The sequence below is a fragment of the Cotesia typhae genome, unplaced genomic scaffold (assembly GCF_013202065.1).
Source record: "Cotesia typhae breed Kobodo isofemale line unplaced genomic scaffold, CoteBio_Ctyphae contig_69, whole genome shotgun sequence".
Lineage (NCBI taxonomy): Eukaryota > Metazoa > Arthropoda > Insecta > Hymenoptera > Braconidae > Cotesia > Cotesia typhae.
This window is the reverse complement of record NW_027423763.1, coordinates 516086-530351: the sequence shown is the minus strand read 5'-3', so window position 1 is coordinate 530351 and position 14266 is coordinate 516086. Positions and strand designations below refer to the sequence as shown.

General features: G+C 28.1%; 4 protein-coding genes across 4 annotated transcripts; all 4 read right to left on the bottom strand.

The window, feature by feature from the left end:
- Positions 1-523: 523 nt before the first annotated feature.
- LOC141532859 (uncharacterized) lies at positions 524-2414 on the bottom strand. Its single transcript, XM_074251431.1, has 4 exons — positions 2314-2414; positions 1515-1658; positions 807-965; positions 524-742 (listed from the first exon to the last, which is right to left on the bottom strand). The coding sequence occupies exons 1-4, from the start codon at positions 2377-2379 to the stop codon at positions 599-601; spliced, it is 513 nt and encodes a 170-aa protein (XP_074107532.1). The 5' UTR covers positions 2380-2414; the 3' UTR covers positions 524-598.
- Positions 2415-4041: 1627 nt separating this feature from the next.
- LOC141532860 (uncharacterized) lies at positions 4042-8289 on the bottom strand. The gene is made up of 5 exons (XM_074251432.1): positions 8024-8289; positions 7901-7941; positions 7587-7730; positions 4387-4547; positions 4042-4322 (listed from the first exon to the last, which is right to left on the bottom strand). The coding sequence occupies exons 1-5, from the start codon at positions 8088-8090 to the stop codon at positions 4286-4288; spliced, it is 450 nt and encodes a 149-aa protein (XP_074107533.1). The 5' UTR covers positions 8091-8289; the 3' UTR covers positions 4042-4285.
- An 857-nt stretch (positions 8290-9146) lies between these two features.
- On the bottom strand, positions 9147-10906 carry LOC141532912 (uncharacterized). Its single transcript, XM_074251515.1, has 4 exons — positions 10215-10906; positions 9978-10121; positions 9588-9747; positions 9147-9421 (listed from the first exon to the last, which is right to left on the bottom strand). The coding sequence occupies exons 1-3, from the start codon at positions 10263-10265 to the stop codon at positions 9628-9630; spliced, it is 315 nt and encodes a 104-aa protein (XP_074107616.1). The 5' UTR covers positions 10266-10906; the 3' UTR covers positions 9147-9421; positions 9588-9627.
- A 133-nt stretch (positions 10907-11039) lies between these two features.
- LOC141532911 (PI-PLC X domain-containing protein 3) lies at positions 11040-13894 on the bottom strand. The gene is made up of 2 exons (XM_074251514.1): positions 13688-13894; positions 11040-12719 (listed from the first exon to the last, which is right to left on the bottom strand). The coding sequence occupies exons 1-2, from the start codon at positions 13830-13832 to the stop codon at positions 11791-11793; spliced, it is 1074 nt and encodes a 357-aa protein (XP_074107615.1). The 5' UTR covers positions 13833-13894; the 3' UTR covers positions 11040-11790.
- Positions 13895-14266: the final 372 nt, after the last annotated feature.

Genomic DNA, 14266 nt, shown 5'->3' with positions numbered 1-14266 from the left:
AAGCTTACTACTCATTTAGAGTATGTTAGCTTTACCGATCGATTTAAAAAACTAATCAGCCTTTAACATTATGAAAAGTAATTTTTTTGAATGACTTTAAAAATTTTTGCCCAGTTTATTCATTCAAAAGTAATTGCAACTTGAAAATTAAAAGAATAGTGTTTTATTAAACGTTGATCAGATTTTTGAGCTCGAAGAGCTTAAAAGCATGGAACAACTAACTCTTTGAACTCAGAGGACTCAAGAATGTCTTTTTTGTTTTATTTAAAATTTAAAATTATTTCCATTAAATAGATATTTATGTCACAAGGCCGTAAAGTGGCGCTTTTCTAACAGCGACGATATTTCGATATGAGCTTAAGGTTTGTGGCGGGAAGGTTCAAAACGGACGTAATTTTAACGTCCGAGGCGTAGCCGAACGTTAAAATTTCAGACAAAAATTTATCAAGGTCACAATAATAATAATAAATCATAGAAAGTCGATAGAATAGTTGTAATTACTGTGTAGAACAATTTTATTCAATAGATGAGTACATTTTTCAAGGCATGACAACTATATGAATAGTAATAATGTTTTGTATCTGAGTTTTGTTGAGATTTACTGAATATTACAGTACAAATAACATACTAACAATTTTTCTTCCCCGTACAGGTATTCACCGACTATTAGATATTTGTTAGGTGTGAAACCGTCTGGGAGTATGTCTGTTGGTACACTAAATTCTTGACATCCATAAATACCCTGGAAAAAATTTGAAAATTTACAAAAATGCTAGAGTAATTAAAACAATCAAATTAAGTCTTACAGGAGACGGTGGACAATCGTCCGCGCTAAATCCAGATACTCTAAGAATATAATTCAGTATAATAGGTTCATTTATCATTTCACACAAATCAATCACTAAATCTAATCCAGTTTGTATGACATATTCACCCATCGATGCTCCTAGTAATTGAAAATGCGCCTAGAAATTATAATTATCTCGGTTAGCATCAAAATCTTCGGACTTTAATTGAATGTGTCCATATAACTTTTCATACTGTCAGAAAATTTTAATCTCACATTTAATTTGTGGAATGATTTTAAATAAATTTAATAAATTTAAAAGCCAATACTGAAATCAATCTATACCAATCGAGAAGTTACTTATAACCTCAGCGTCGATGATTACTCAAATTTGCACTGAAAAAATAGCTTTCTGCTCGGCAACATCTACTGTATTGCAACGAGTGTATCGTTACGGGGACAATCCGTACAGCTACGAGTAGCAGTCTTGATAGCGACGTCACGATCCATTCGGGTACCATTCACAATACTATTGCTAACGTTAGTACAAACTTTTTCTAACCGCACTATCCTCTAGATGGCAGCGCGCGTATCACGATAGTAGCAAAGCAAAAAAATCGTATCATACCGAGCAGAAAACTTTTTTCTCAGATTGGTACCAAAAAAAAATAGAAAAAAATATATTTGATCGAAAAGTTATTTCGAAAGTGAGCTATAATAGTATTACTTGAGTTTCCGGTGGAAATTGTTTGATTATCGTGAAGTTAGAAAATATTTTGTTGTCAGTATCTACATAAACATCTGGCTCAGATAAATATTCTTTATTAATAGTTGGAAAAACTACATCCTCTATAATGATTTCAACGGCACCCTAAAAAATTAATAAAAAAAAATTTATTATTGCCTGATAGAAAAACAATCTTGATTCAAGAAACTTTTTTTCTTGAAAATTTGAACCCTTGAAACTGGATATAGATATATTTCTTTCAAGAATTTTTGTCTCTTGGTTCAAGATAGGCGATAACATTGATTCAAGATGTTACCGACTTGTGTTAAGAATGGCTTTTTTTTTTTTTTGAGTCATTAATTTACTTATTTACAAGAAATAATTTTTTTTTGGTATAACAATTAAAGACTATTTAGTTTTTGAAATATACTTTGATGAATTATTTTAAGTTTTTTAAACGATAATGTTATTTTGGTTGAAAAATTAAATTTATCGATTGAAGATAATATAGCTCTTAAGCCAAGAAAATCTAAATCAAGACAAGAATATCTTAAAGGAAAATAACCATTTGTCTTCCAAAATAAATTCTTAAATCAAGAAAATATCTCGAGAGTTAACATAAATTTTCTATCAATGTATTTATTGTCATTTTATGTAGGAATCAAGAATGTATTTAAATTTCTTTCGAAAATTTTTATCTTTTTTCCGACAATTTCTACAAAAAAATTTTACACTGTAAAAACAAAAAGACACAGAAGATAATTTAACAATTAATTTAAAAAAACAATTTTTGAAATACCTGTATTTCAATAAGTTGAGGTATGACTGCAATTAATATGCCTGGGATCGTTCTATTAGTTAACATATTTAAATAAAATATTTTAAGTAAGAGGTGTACTGATGTAATCTATAAAATGATTAACGGAAAATTGAATCATGTAAAAAAAAATGCAGTCGAACGGTATATATAGCATCATCACCAGCGATCACTTACATAAATTTATACAAAAATATAATGCTAGATTGTGCTACAAAGAAAATGTTATGAATAAATTCCATTGTTATTTATTGAATTAATTAGATTATCTACCTCAGTTATAATTTTTTCTATAGAATTCGAACGTAATTAAATCAATTCACAATTAACTTATTTTATGCATCCCTGATACTCGTGACAATAGATTTTCTAGATACCAAATTATTGTATTTTTCCTTATTATATAATTTTTAAAAAATTTTTCTGCACGCTTTATTAAAATCGTAATTTTTACCTTTGAACATTATACTATCGCAAACAACTATAAAATAAAAGTTACAATTTTTATAATAATACTCTGATAGAAAATTTATGTTGACTCTCGAGATATTTTCTTGATCTAAGAATTTATTTTGGAAGACAAATGATTATTTTACTTTAAAAATTTCTTGTCTTGATTTAGATTTTCTTGGCTTAAGAGTTACATTATCTTCAATCGATAAATTTAGTTTTTCAACCAAAATAACATTATCGTTTAAAAAACTTAAAATAATTCATCAAAGTACCCTGATAGCCACCTTACCTATAACTTACTGTCAATCTACGTCCGCAATTTGAAGCAAACTTGACGGAAAGAGTTGGCAAAGCGAGCGATTACCTATTAGTTACCTATAACTTACTCTGCAAATAGACGTCAAAACTTGCTGTACAAATATTTCCTTCAAATTGTAGTAAAGTTGAAAGGAAATTTAACTACAAGTTTGATTGTTAACTTGTATTCAAGTTGCGGCCGTAGATTTCTGTCAATTTGCTTACAACTGTTGTTGAGTGAAGAATTACCGCCAACTTGATGTATAACTTAACCGTAACTGCTGGGAGTCAACACTTACTGAGAAAGCGCTGGCTATCAGGGTATATTTCAAAAACTAAATAGTCTTTAATTGTTATACCGAAAAAAAATTATTTCTTTGAAATAAGTAAATTAATGACTCAAAAAAAAAAAAAAAAAAAAGCCATTCTTAACACAAATCGGTAACATCTTGAATCAATGTTATCGCCTATCTTGAACCAATCGACAAAAATTCTTGAAAGAAATATATCTATATCCAGTTTCAAGGGTTCAAATTTTCAAGAAAAAAAGTTTCTTGAATCAAGATTGGTTTTCTATCAGTGTATATCATGAATTTCATGAAACTCGGTAATTTATTATAGTTTTTTATGTAATAAACAATGTTAAAAATTGTGATGTTTACATTGTGATACTGGTAAAGTTGACAGTAAGTTTTTGAATGAAGATTGGTAAGGATAAGAGAAGACATCATCATATAATTTAATATTTTTTTTTATCATTGAATTTTGCATTGAAATATCATAATTTTTACAGAGCTATCAAATTTTACCACAATTTAACATTTACTGGGTTTAATTAACACAAAAAAGTGTTAAATATTTAACACAAAATTTTTTGACGCATTTTTGGAAAATTTTTTACTTATGATGAACTTCCTGAAGAATTTTGCTCTTTTTGTCTTATTAAAATTAAATAAATCATAAACTCATCTTGAAAAGTGAATAGAAGAGTTGCAAATACAGTGTCAAACAATTTTATTTAATAGATGAATCCATTTTTCGAGGCATAACAACCGTATGAATAGTAATAATGTTTTGTTGTTGAGTTTTTTTGAAATTCACGGAACATTACAGTATACATAAACTACTGCTAATTCTTTATCCTCGTGTCTGAGCTCTAAGATTCCTAGGTATTTGTTAGGCTTAAACTCATCCGGCATTAATTCTATTGGTACGGTATAGCTTTCAGTTTCATAAACACCCTAGAAGAAATTAAAAAATTTAGAAAAAATGCCAGCGCAATTTAAAAAATTTAATCAATTTTACTGAAGATGGTGGACAATCGGTCTCGACAAATCCAAATAGTTTAATACTTTTGGACCCAGTATCACAGGTTCATTGAACATGTCACATAAGCTCATCTCAAAATCAATTCCAGTTTGTATGAGATATTCACCCATCGATACTCCTAGTACATGAAATTCGAGCTAAAAATTATAATTATTCATTACAATTATAATATTCAATAGAAAAATTATAACAAATATAACAATATTATGCTCGTAAATACACTAGTCACAAAAATTAAGGGATATAAAAAAATTCCAAATTTTTGGTGATATTCAGCGAGCTGTAACTCCGAGGAAAATGATCGCACAGAAAAAAAAAAAAAAAAAAGCAAATTGTAGCTCCAAGTGTCTAGTTTTTAGATATGACCATGAAAATTTTTTGTCATCGTCAGGTCTGGAGAAATCCTAAGAAAACTACTGAAAAAAAATTTTTCGAAATTTTTTTTCGTCTTAAAAAAGGTCTACGGGCTTCAAAAAAATTTTTCGATTGTTTCGTTTAAAAGCACTTTTAGTAAATTTAATACCCTTTAATTTGACGTAATCAAAAAGCCTGTACGATAATTTGCCGCGGAGTTATCGTCAATCAAAGCAAAAAAGTTTTTTTTGACTTTGGAAATCAATAACTCTGGAAATAATGACCGTATAGGAAATCGAAGGAGGGTTTTGAAAACTACACAATATTCTCTATAAGAAAACGTAAACCGCTTTTGAAGAAAAAATTTTTTTTGAATTGAAAACTCGGACTGAAAAAAAGACAAAAATTCGCATAATTAAGGATATTTGGATAACTTGGTATAACTTTGGATAAAATGGATGAACGAAGGATATCGTTGGTAATTTTTAACTTCAAAGTGTCCCCTAAAATCCCTAAGAAATTCAAAGCGCTGCGATTTTTTGTTCATAGTGCCCAGAAGCTTCAAATTCTGTGTTTTCATAAAAATCACCATTATGAGCAATTTTGTGATTTTTATTCATTTTTCCATTGAAAAAAATTTTTTTCAAAATTCTTTATTTTTTCGATCAAAGAGATTGATTTTTCAAGAAATTTGAAAAAAAAAAAAAAAAAAATTTTCAATTTTTTCGAAAATTTTTTTCGAAATTTTTTTATCAAAAATTTTTTTAATTTTTTTTTTTTATCGTCTTCAGAATGCTTCACTATTGTCAAAAAAATTAACTCAATTTTTCTGTCCGCTACAACTGCCTTAGTTTTAAATCTCATTTTAAAAATTCAATAAAAACAAATTGATATACCCCCGCGAAGTTCGGCTTTTCCTCACACAAAACTTGAATTTTACGTTTTCTTTTTAGCCTAAATTCCTTACGTGAATTTTATGTAAGCTTTTCTTTGATAAGCACCTTTTGATATGCCTCGTCGACATTTAGCTGCCACAGATGTGGCTCGCATTGTTACCCTCCTTCAAGAGGGCTACAGTCAGTGGAAGTAGCAGCTTCTATGGGAGTGAGCCAGTCCGTTATCAGTCGGACCTATGCCCGATTTAACGCGACTCAAAGTTACGATCGTCGTCCGGGTCAAGGTAGACTACGAATCACTACCGAGCGTGATGATCGAGCTATCATTCGAGAAGCTCGTCGAAACCCTACTGCGCATGCCCACACGATCGCTCATCAATTTCGCAATCGTCGACAACGTCCTCCCCAACAACACATATCGGCATCGACGGTTCGAAATCGCCATCTACCACATCTGTGGCAGCTAAATGTCGACGAGGCATATCAAAAGGTGCTTATCAAAGAAAAGCTTACATAAAATTCACGTAAGGAATTTAGGCTAAAAAGAAAACGTAAAATTCAAGTTTTGTGTGAGGAAAAGCCGAACTCCGCGGGGGGTATATCAATTTGTTTTTATTGAATTTTTAAAATGAGATTTAAAACTAAGGCAGTTGTAGCGGACAGAAAAAATTGAGTTAATTTTTTTTGACAATAGTGAAGCATTCTGAAGACGATAAAAAAAAAAAAAATTAAAAAAAAAAATTTTTGATAAAAAAATTTCGAAAAAAATTTTCGAAAAAAATTGAAAATTTTTTTTTTTTTTTCAAATTTCTTGAAAAATCAATCTCTTTGATCGAAAAATAAAGAATTTTGAAAAAAATTTTTTTCAATGGAAAATGAATAAAAATCACAAAATTGCTCATAATGGTGATTTTTGCGAAAACACAGAATTTGAAGCTTCTGGGCACTATGAACAAAAAATCGCAGCGCTTTGAATTTCTTAGGGATTTTAGGGACACTTTGAAGTTAAAAATTACCAACGATATCCTTCGTTCATCCCTTTATCCAAAGTTATACCAAGTTATCCAAATATCCTTAATTATGCAAATTTTTGTTTTTTTTTCAGTCCGAGTTTTCAATTCAAAAAAATTTTTTCTTCAAAAGCGGTTTACGTTTTCTTATAGAGAATATTGTGTAGTTTTCAAAACCCTCCTTTGATTTCCTATACGGTCATTATTTCCAGAGTTATTGATTTCCAAAGTCAAAAAAACTTTTTGCTTTGATTGACGATAACTCCGCGGCAAATTATCGTACAGGCTTTTTGATTACGTCAAATTAAAGGGTATTAAATTTACTAAAAGTGCTTTTAAACGAAACAATCGAAAAAATTTTTGAAGCCCGTAGACCTTTTTAAGACGAAAAAAATTTCGAAAATTTTTTTCAGTAGTTTTCTTAGGATTTCTCCAGACCTGACGATGACAAAAATTTTCATGGTCATATCTAAAAACTAGACACTTGAGCTACAATTTGCTTTTTTTTTTTTTTTCTGTGCGATCATTTTCCTCGGAGTTACAGCTCGCTGAAAATCACCAAAAAATTTGGAATTTTTTTTATATCCCTTAATTTTTGTGACTAGTGTATTTTAGACGTTTAGCGTAAATATTCCTCATTATTACCGTAAATTTTCCGTAATGTTTTGATAAAAAAAAAACTGAAAATATACTAAAAAAAATACCGCATTAATCAACTCTTATAATTTAGATGATGATGAAAAATATGAAAATATATCATGTAAGCAAACTATTCGTAACGTGATTGATCAAATATATCATAAGCATGAAAATATATACAAATCCTAAACTCAGGCGCGCGCAAATTTAAATTCTAGTATTGTATAACTGCGCCATTTTTTCGGAACTTACAAAACCGCTAGGGATAAATTATTACCTGGACATCCGGTGGAAGTTGTTTAATTATCGAAAAGTTAACAAACGCTCGATTGTTAACATCTATATAAACATGTGGCTCAGTTACATATTCTTCATTAAAAATTGGACAAAGTACATCCTCTATAATGATTTCAATGGCACCCTAAAAAATTAACAAAAATAAAAATTTATTATTGTACAATGAAATATTCTTTGTAATTTTATGCATAAATCAAGTATACGTTTAAATTTCTTGCGATAATTTTCATAAGAAAAATTTTCACTGTGTAAAAATAGTAAGAAATAGAAAAAGATAATATTAAATGAAAATACCTTTATTCCAATGAATTGAGTGATGACTGCAATAAAAATGCCTTGAATTATTTTTTTGGTAAGCATATTTAAACGAAATATTCTAAGTAATAAGTGTACTGATGAATTCTATAAAACAGTTACCGGAAAATTGAATCATGTGAAAATTATTCAGACGAATGGTGTGTGTAGTATCATCACCAGCGATCATTTATAAAAATTAAAACAAACATATCATGTTAGATTGTACCATAAATGAGATATCGTGAATAAATTCTATTGTTTTTTATCGAATTAATTAGATTATCCACCCGAGTTATCCTTTTTTTATATTCAAATATAATTAAAGCCAATTGACAATTGATTTATTTATGCATTTCTGATACTCTTGACAATAGACTTTACATATACTGAACTATTGCATTCATCCTTATTATGCAACTTTTGAAAAATACTTCCGCTTGCTTTATTAACACCGTAATTTTTACTTTTATTTATTGTACTAAATTACTAGAAATGAAAAAACTATAATTTTTATAAAACTACTCCCGAAAAAAAGTTGTAATCGTAATTCGGACGTATTGGGCTTTAAATTCTTAAGTTGGACGTTAAAAGCGTAAATTCAATAGCAACTTGAAACATTAGTTACTAAAAATAGTTTTATGAATTGGTTTGAATTTTGGTGACGTGATGTTAATACATTTATCATATGTAGGTATAGGTTTGGGATAACATAAACTGAATGAATAAATTCCACTAAGAATAGTAGTTATTATATTCAATAGTAAGTCGTATGCTGGAGTTATTTTATTTTAAAAACACAATATAATATTTGGTGTCAAATATAATTATTTTTTTAACGTTTACATATAATTGTTCATGTGAATAATTTTTGAATTGTATCATAAAATTTCGCCAAAATTTATTGGCTTTCGTAATATACATGTGAAATGAGTATTGATTTACCCTCGTTTGAAATTTCGAAGATTGATCTATACTGGTTTGGAGGAAAATCGTCTGGATACATGGATGTTTGTACAGTCATATTTTCACTGCCATAAACGCCCTTAAAATTTTAAAACAGAAGAAATATAAATCAATGTTTAGATGTGAAAGATTTTTTTGATAACTGTTCAATGAATTCAAAAAAATTTTTTTTGAATTTATGAAAAACTGTATTTTTTTTTTTCAATTTTTTAAAGTGTCTATAAAATACGATCGCATACTTACTTATAATTTAAATTTAAAACATTCATAAAACACAATATTTGATATCAAAATAAACATTTATTCAACAAACTACATTTCTGTTATAAAATTGATAATGAATCGATTATTTTTTATGTTTGCGTTACATCATTGTTCATATAAATCATTTTAGAATTGTATAATGAAGTTTTATTGGGTGTCAAAATATATATCGACAGCCAGTATTTGTTTACCATCGTTTAGAATTTCGAAGGCTCCTTTATATTGGTCTGGAGGAAAATCTTCTGGAAACATGGTTGTTGGTGTGGTGTAACTTTCGCTACCATAAACGCCCTGAGCACATTAAAATATAAAAAATATAAATCAATGATTAGGTTTATCATACTAAATTTGTCTTTAAAATTTTTAAAAATTTTTAAAATTAAAAAATTTTTTTAATTTAATTTTTTCCGTGAACAAAAAATCAATCAGTCGATCCAAAATGAATCTAAAATCTTACCAGCTATAGGGGGACAATTATCTTTAGCAATTCCAATTATTTAAAGAAGCGGGCCCAAGATAACAGGTTCATCCAACATTTCACATAAGGGTAAATGTACATTGAGCCTGGTGTCTACGACATATTCACCCATTGATGCTCCTATCATTCTAAAACGACCCTGGAAATAATAAATCTGTTATGTTTCTTAATTTCAGGCAAACGTATTTTTTTTTTTTTTTTTAATGTTTTTGAAAAAAAATTTTTTTTTGTAAAAATTTTTTTTCCCTGAGTGGCTTATTGAAGCAATGAGTCTAAAAATTTTTTTTTTGTTGAATTTATAAAAAAAAATTTAACATGTATTTTTTTCAAATTTTTCAAAGTTTATTACATTAAATTAAATTTTATTACTTCTACGGTTGATGGTAACGCTTGTATTGACGAAAAATTGAAAAATATTCCATTATTGTCATCAACGTAAATATCAGGTTCTGTCACATATTCTGAATCATAATATGGACAAACTGCATCTCTCAAAATTACGCCAAACTCCCCCTAGAAAATCAAAAATATAATTTATTTATTATGAAAATAAATCCAGCAAAAGTCTGAATAAGACGTGATTTAAATAATCTATATTCAGAATACCTGTACACTATAAAGTTGAGCAGTCAAAATAATCAGTAAACTCAAGATCATTATTTCGAATTAAATAATAAAAAAAATATTTCCACAGAAACTTTGATTATAAGTTCTGGAAGCTATATTTATTGAAAGTCGTAACTGGAAAATTGACTGCTGTCGAACAGAGTATAAATATCCCCGCATTTTCCCACCTTTTCCCACCGTTAATTATCAATTGATTGCACGAAAAAAATGTAGTACAAAACTACATCAACCGCACAATCTTTCTTTGGCGTTAGATAATTTAATGTTTTTTTATAAAATCTATTACATCTGACAATTCAATATTGTTATTGCAACTTAACATGAGGCATGCCTATATTTCTGGATGGCAAACGAGATATAATCAATTAATTATAACTTATCTATATATCTTTCTGTTTGTTTCATCCATGTAATAAAGATTTCCAGAATTCCACAATCTTACACTGAAAAAATTTTTTTATTAAAAAAATTAATTTAAAAAAAAAAAAAAAAATTTTTAAACAAAATAAAATTTAGAGATAGACAGCGGAGTTTTTAAGAAGATCCACCTTTACAAACATTAAATGTGAGTGTTATCCATACATATTTGTAAATTAAAATAAAATTAATTTTTAAAAAAAAATTAATTTTATAAAAAAAAAAAAAAAAAAATCTTTAAGCTCTTCGAGCTTTGAGCTTCGATTATTGACTTATTATTAAAGGCTAATTGTATCCCTTTAAACCTTACAGAACATCAAATTTTTTTTTGGCTTTGAAATTTTGGCGGGAGAATCATGTAGATTAGTAAATAATTTCAATTGATAATTGACTGTTACACTACTCGAAGCATACACGATACATTTATTTACATCAACTATACAATTAATTCGTCAAAATAGATTTCATGATCACAGAACAATAGAAAATAATTATTTTATAGTATAAAATTTTTAACAAGGTTGGTTTTCTCTATCATTGACAATTTCGATAGATATGAATAAAAATAAAATATAAAGTTTACGATAAAAATTTCGTAAGCTGAAAGTTGTTGTTTGTTGACATTGGATAAATGAAAATTCATCACTGTACCAAAAATTAGCTGCGTATTGATCGTAAAAAAATTTTTGAACATTTTTTTGTCAATTTGAATTCGTTTTTTAGTAATTTTTTTGAGCGGGTTAATTTTAAATTTTAAATGAAAGTAAAAACAATTTTTTTATTTTCTGAATTTTTAGAAACTATTATTTAACAAGGAAATTTTTCGAATAAAAAATTTTCTTAGAAAAAAATATTTTTAGAAAAAAATTTTAGAATCTCAAAAAAGGTCAAATTTTAATTTCAAAAATTTTTTACGCTCTTGTCGTCACTCCGTTGATTGAAGAAAATTTTTTTGATCTTCAAGGAAACTAATAAATTGATAATTTTTATTTTTTAAATATTTATTTATAAAAATATATTTGACTAAATTAATATTCGAAAAATAAACTATTTTAATACTTTTTTTTTTTTTTTAACAATTGAGCCTCAAACTAATCGCATTTATAATTATAATATCAAACAAAATCCAAGCTCCCTCTTACGGGCAAGGGTTAAAAGCACTGGAGTGTCTTTCATAGTAATTGAGCAATAAAGCATTCCTCTGGATGACAAGCTTACAAAAAAGAAAATTATCAAAGGATACATAATCGGTGATGACAATATTAAGCCCTCCTTCACCAGGCGCGTTCCTCTTGATCCATTCCAGGGAAGTTTTTCTGCAATTATCCGCTAGATCGCGATGCAAGCTTCCGCACAAGTGCCTCAGAATATACTTAGCGTCCGGAGTAAGCAAGCACTGCGACACGAACCCGGTATCAGCGAGCCGGGTTTTCAGTCTCATATCCAAGAAGTCCACCAGAGCTCTGGGCCGCGTAGTATCTGGCCAGGGCGACGGCCACAGGCCGCTAGGCCAGAAGCTGACTTCCGTCCGGACGATCTCGTTCCTGTAGACGAGTATCAGCTGGTACCGGTTGCTCGCCATCCAGTCTAGAGTGATCTTCTGCAGATTTATTATCGAAGGACATATCAGCTCCTTAAATATATCCTTCAGCTTGTTGACGAATCTTTTGTGAATTCGCTCGTTGAACAGGTAGAAATGCTGGCAGTCGATTATTATTATTTCCTCTGGGTGCAGGAGCAGCCAGTTTTTTATGTTTATCAAATGTTGTGTCACTTCATCGCCGTACAGGCCGTGAAGAAAGTAAACGTTGTCATTTTCGATGTCATTAGCTTCGATATTGTTATTATTATTTGTGTTATTAGGCTTGGTTGCTAATCTTAGGTCTACATAACGAATTCCGCCATTCAATTGCTGAACTATGTCGTCATACTGCGTGACAGACCAATTAAATATCAGCGGTTTTGATATCAGTGAAAAATACTTTCCGAAAAATTGAAGAGATGCTGGTTCATCAGGCCCCACATTGTTGAAACGGTTTATTGTGTATGTCATTGTGTTGTGAGAACCTAAAATTATAATAATATTAAAGTTGACAGTCATTTTTAAATTATTTTTAAAAAATCGCATTTTTTCTTTTTCAAAATATTTTTATGTCAATTTTTTGCCATAATTTATTTGTTAAAAAAAATTATTAACATTATAAAATTGTACTAATGAAATTAGCAAATATCTAACAGATTTTGAAATTAATTATGATAAAAAAAAATATTTCTAAAAATTTGGACTTGAAATTTTTTTTAATTTTTTTCATAATAATTTAATTGTTTTTTAAATCTGAAAAAATTTTAGTCTGTTAAATTCAGTATCATAAATATTTGTTAAATTGACTTTCTTATGAAAATTAATTTTGCAGATTTTTAGAATTTTTTTAAAATTTAAATTATGGCGGGAAAAAATTGACATGTAAAAATTTCAAAAAAAAATTATTCTTAAGTTAGCCGACTTTTTTGGTTTTTTTTTTAAATTGGACCAAAAACTTATTTTTTTTTAAATTGCACTTATAGTTTTTCAAGTTTTTTACAAATCAAAATTTTTTTAATTAATTTTATAATTATTTTTATGACACTGAAGTTGGCAGACATTAAAAATTATTTTGAAGTTTTATAATAATGCAATTAATAAAAAAAAAAATTAATTAAAAAGTTTCACGAGTGAAAATTAATAAAAATTGCAAGTGAAAATTTTTAGAAGCATTTTTTTATTGTAATTAATTTGTTATTAAAATTTTTTAAATTTGTTCTAAAAAATTATTTTTAAAAAATTGCATTTTTAATTTATTAAAATTTTTACAAGTGAAAAAAATAAAATTACAATTTTTAATAAATAATTTTTTGAAACAAATTTGTTTATTAAAAAAAATAAAAAAATATTCAAGTGACAGCTAACTTAAATGTGGGTTATGATTTATGTTTAATTTTACGGTAACAATCATAGAAAATAAAAATAAAAACAATTGAAGGTTACGTTTGCTGACCTGGGATCGCTAGGCGAATGATTGGTATTTTTTTGAGCGATGGCGGGAGTCGCGTCATCCAGAATTCCAAATTATTGCTGAGGTTAACATCGTGATCGAAATCCGAGGTTGGACCAATGAGATTCGTCCTGATGGGTTCGTCCATTGATCTTCTTTATTTCTTTATGTTTTTATTGTTGTGATTAATGCGTGGAATTGTTGATGCAGGTAATTAACAAGAGGTCTTTTAACACTGACGTGGCTTTTGTAAAATAATCTTATTTAATTATTGATGTATAATGTATACTAAGTTCATTGCGGATTCAAAAGCGACTGCGCAGAAACTTTTTTTTTTACGCGGGAAAATTTGAAATATTTTAAATTTAAAATTTTGCTTAAAAAAATTAAATTAAAGGAAATAATTGTTGTATACTTTTGAGCTCTTGGAGATGACACTGAAGTTAGCAGACCTCTGTAAATTTTTGATTTTTTTAATCAATTAAATTACAAATAACTTCCTGATTTTTGAAAATTTAAAATTTTTTTAGCGGGAATTTAAAAAAGTAAAATATTGCCTTAAAGATTATTTTATTTTTACAA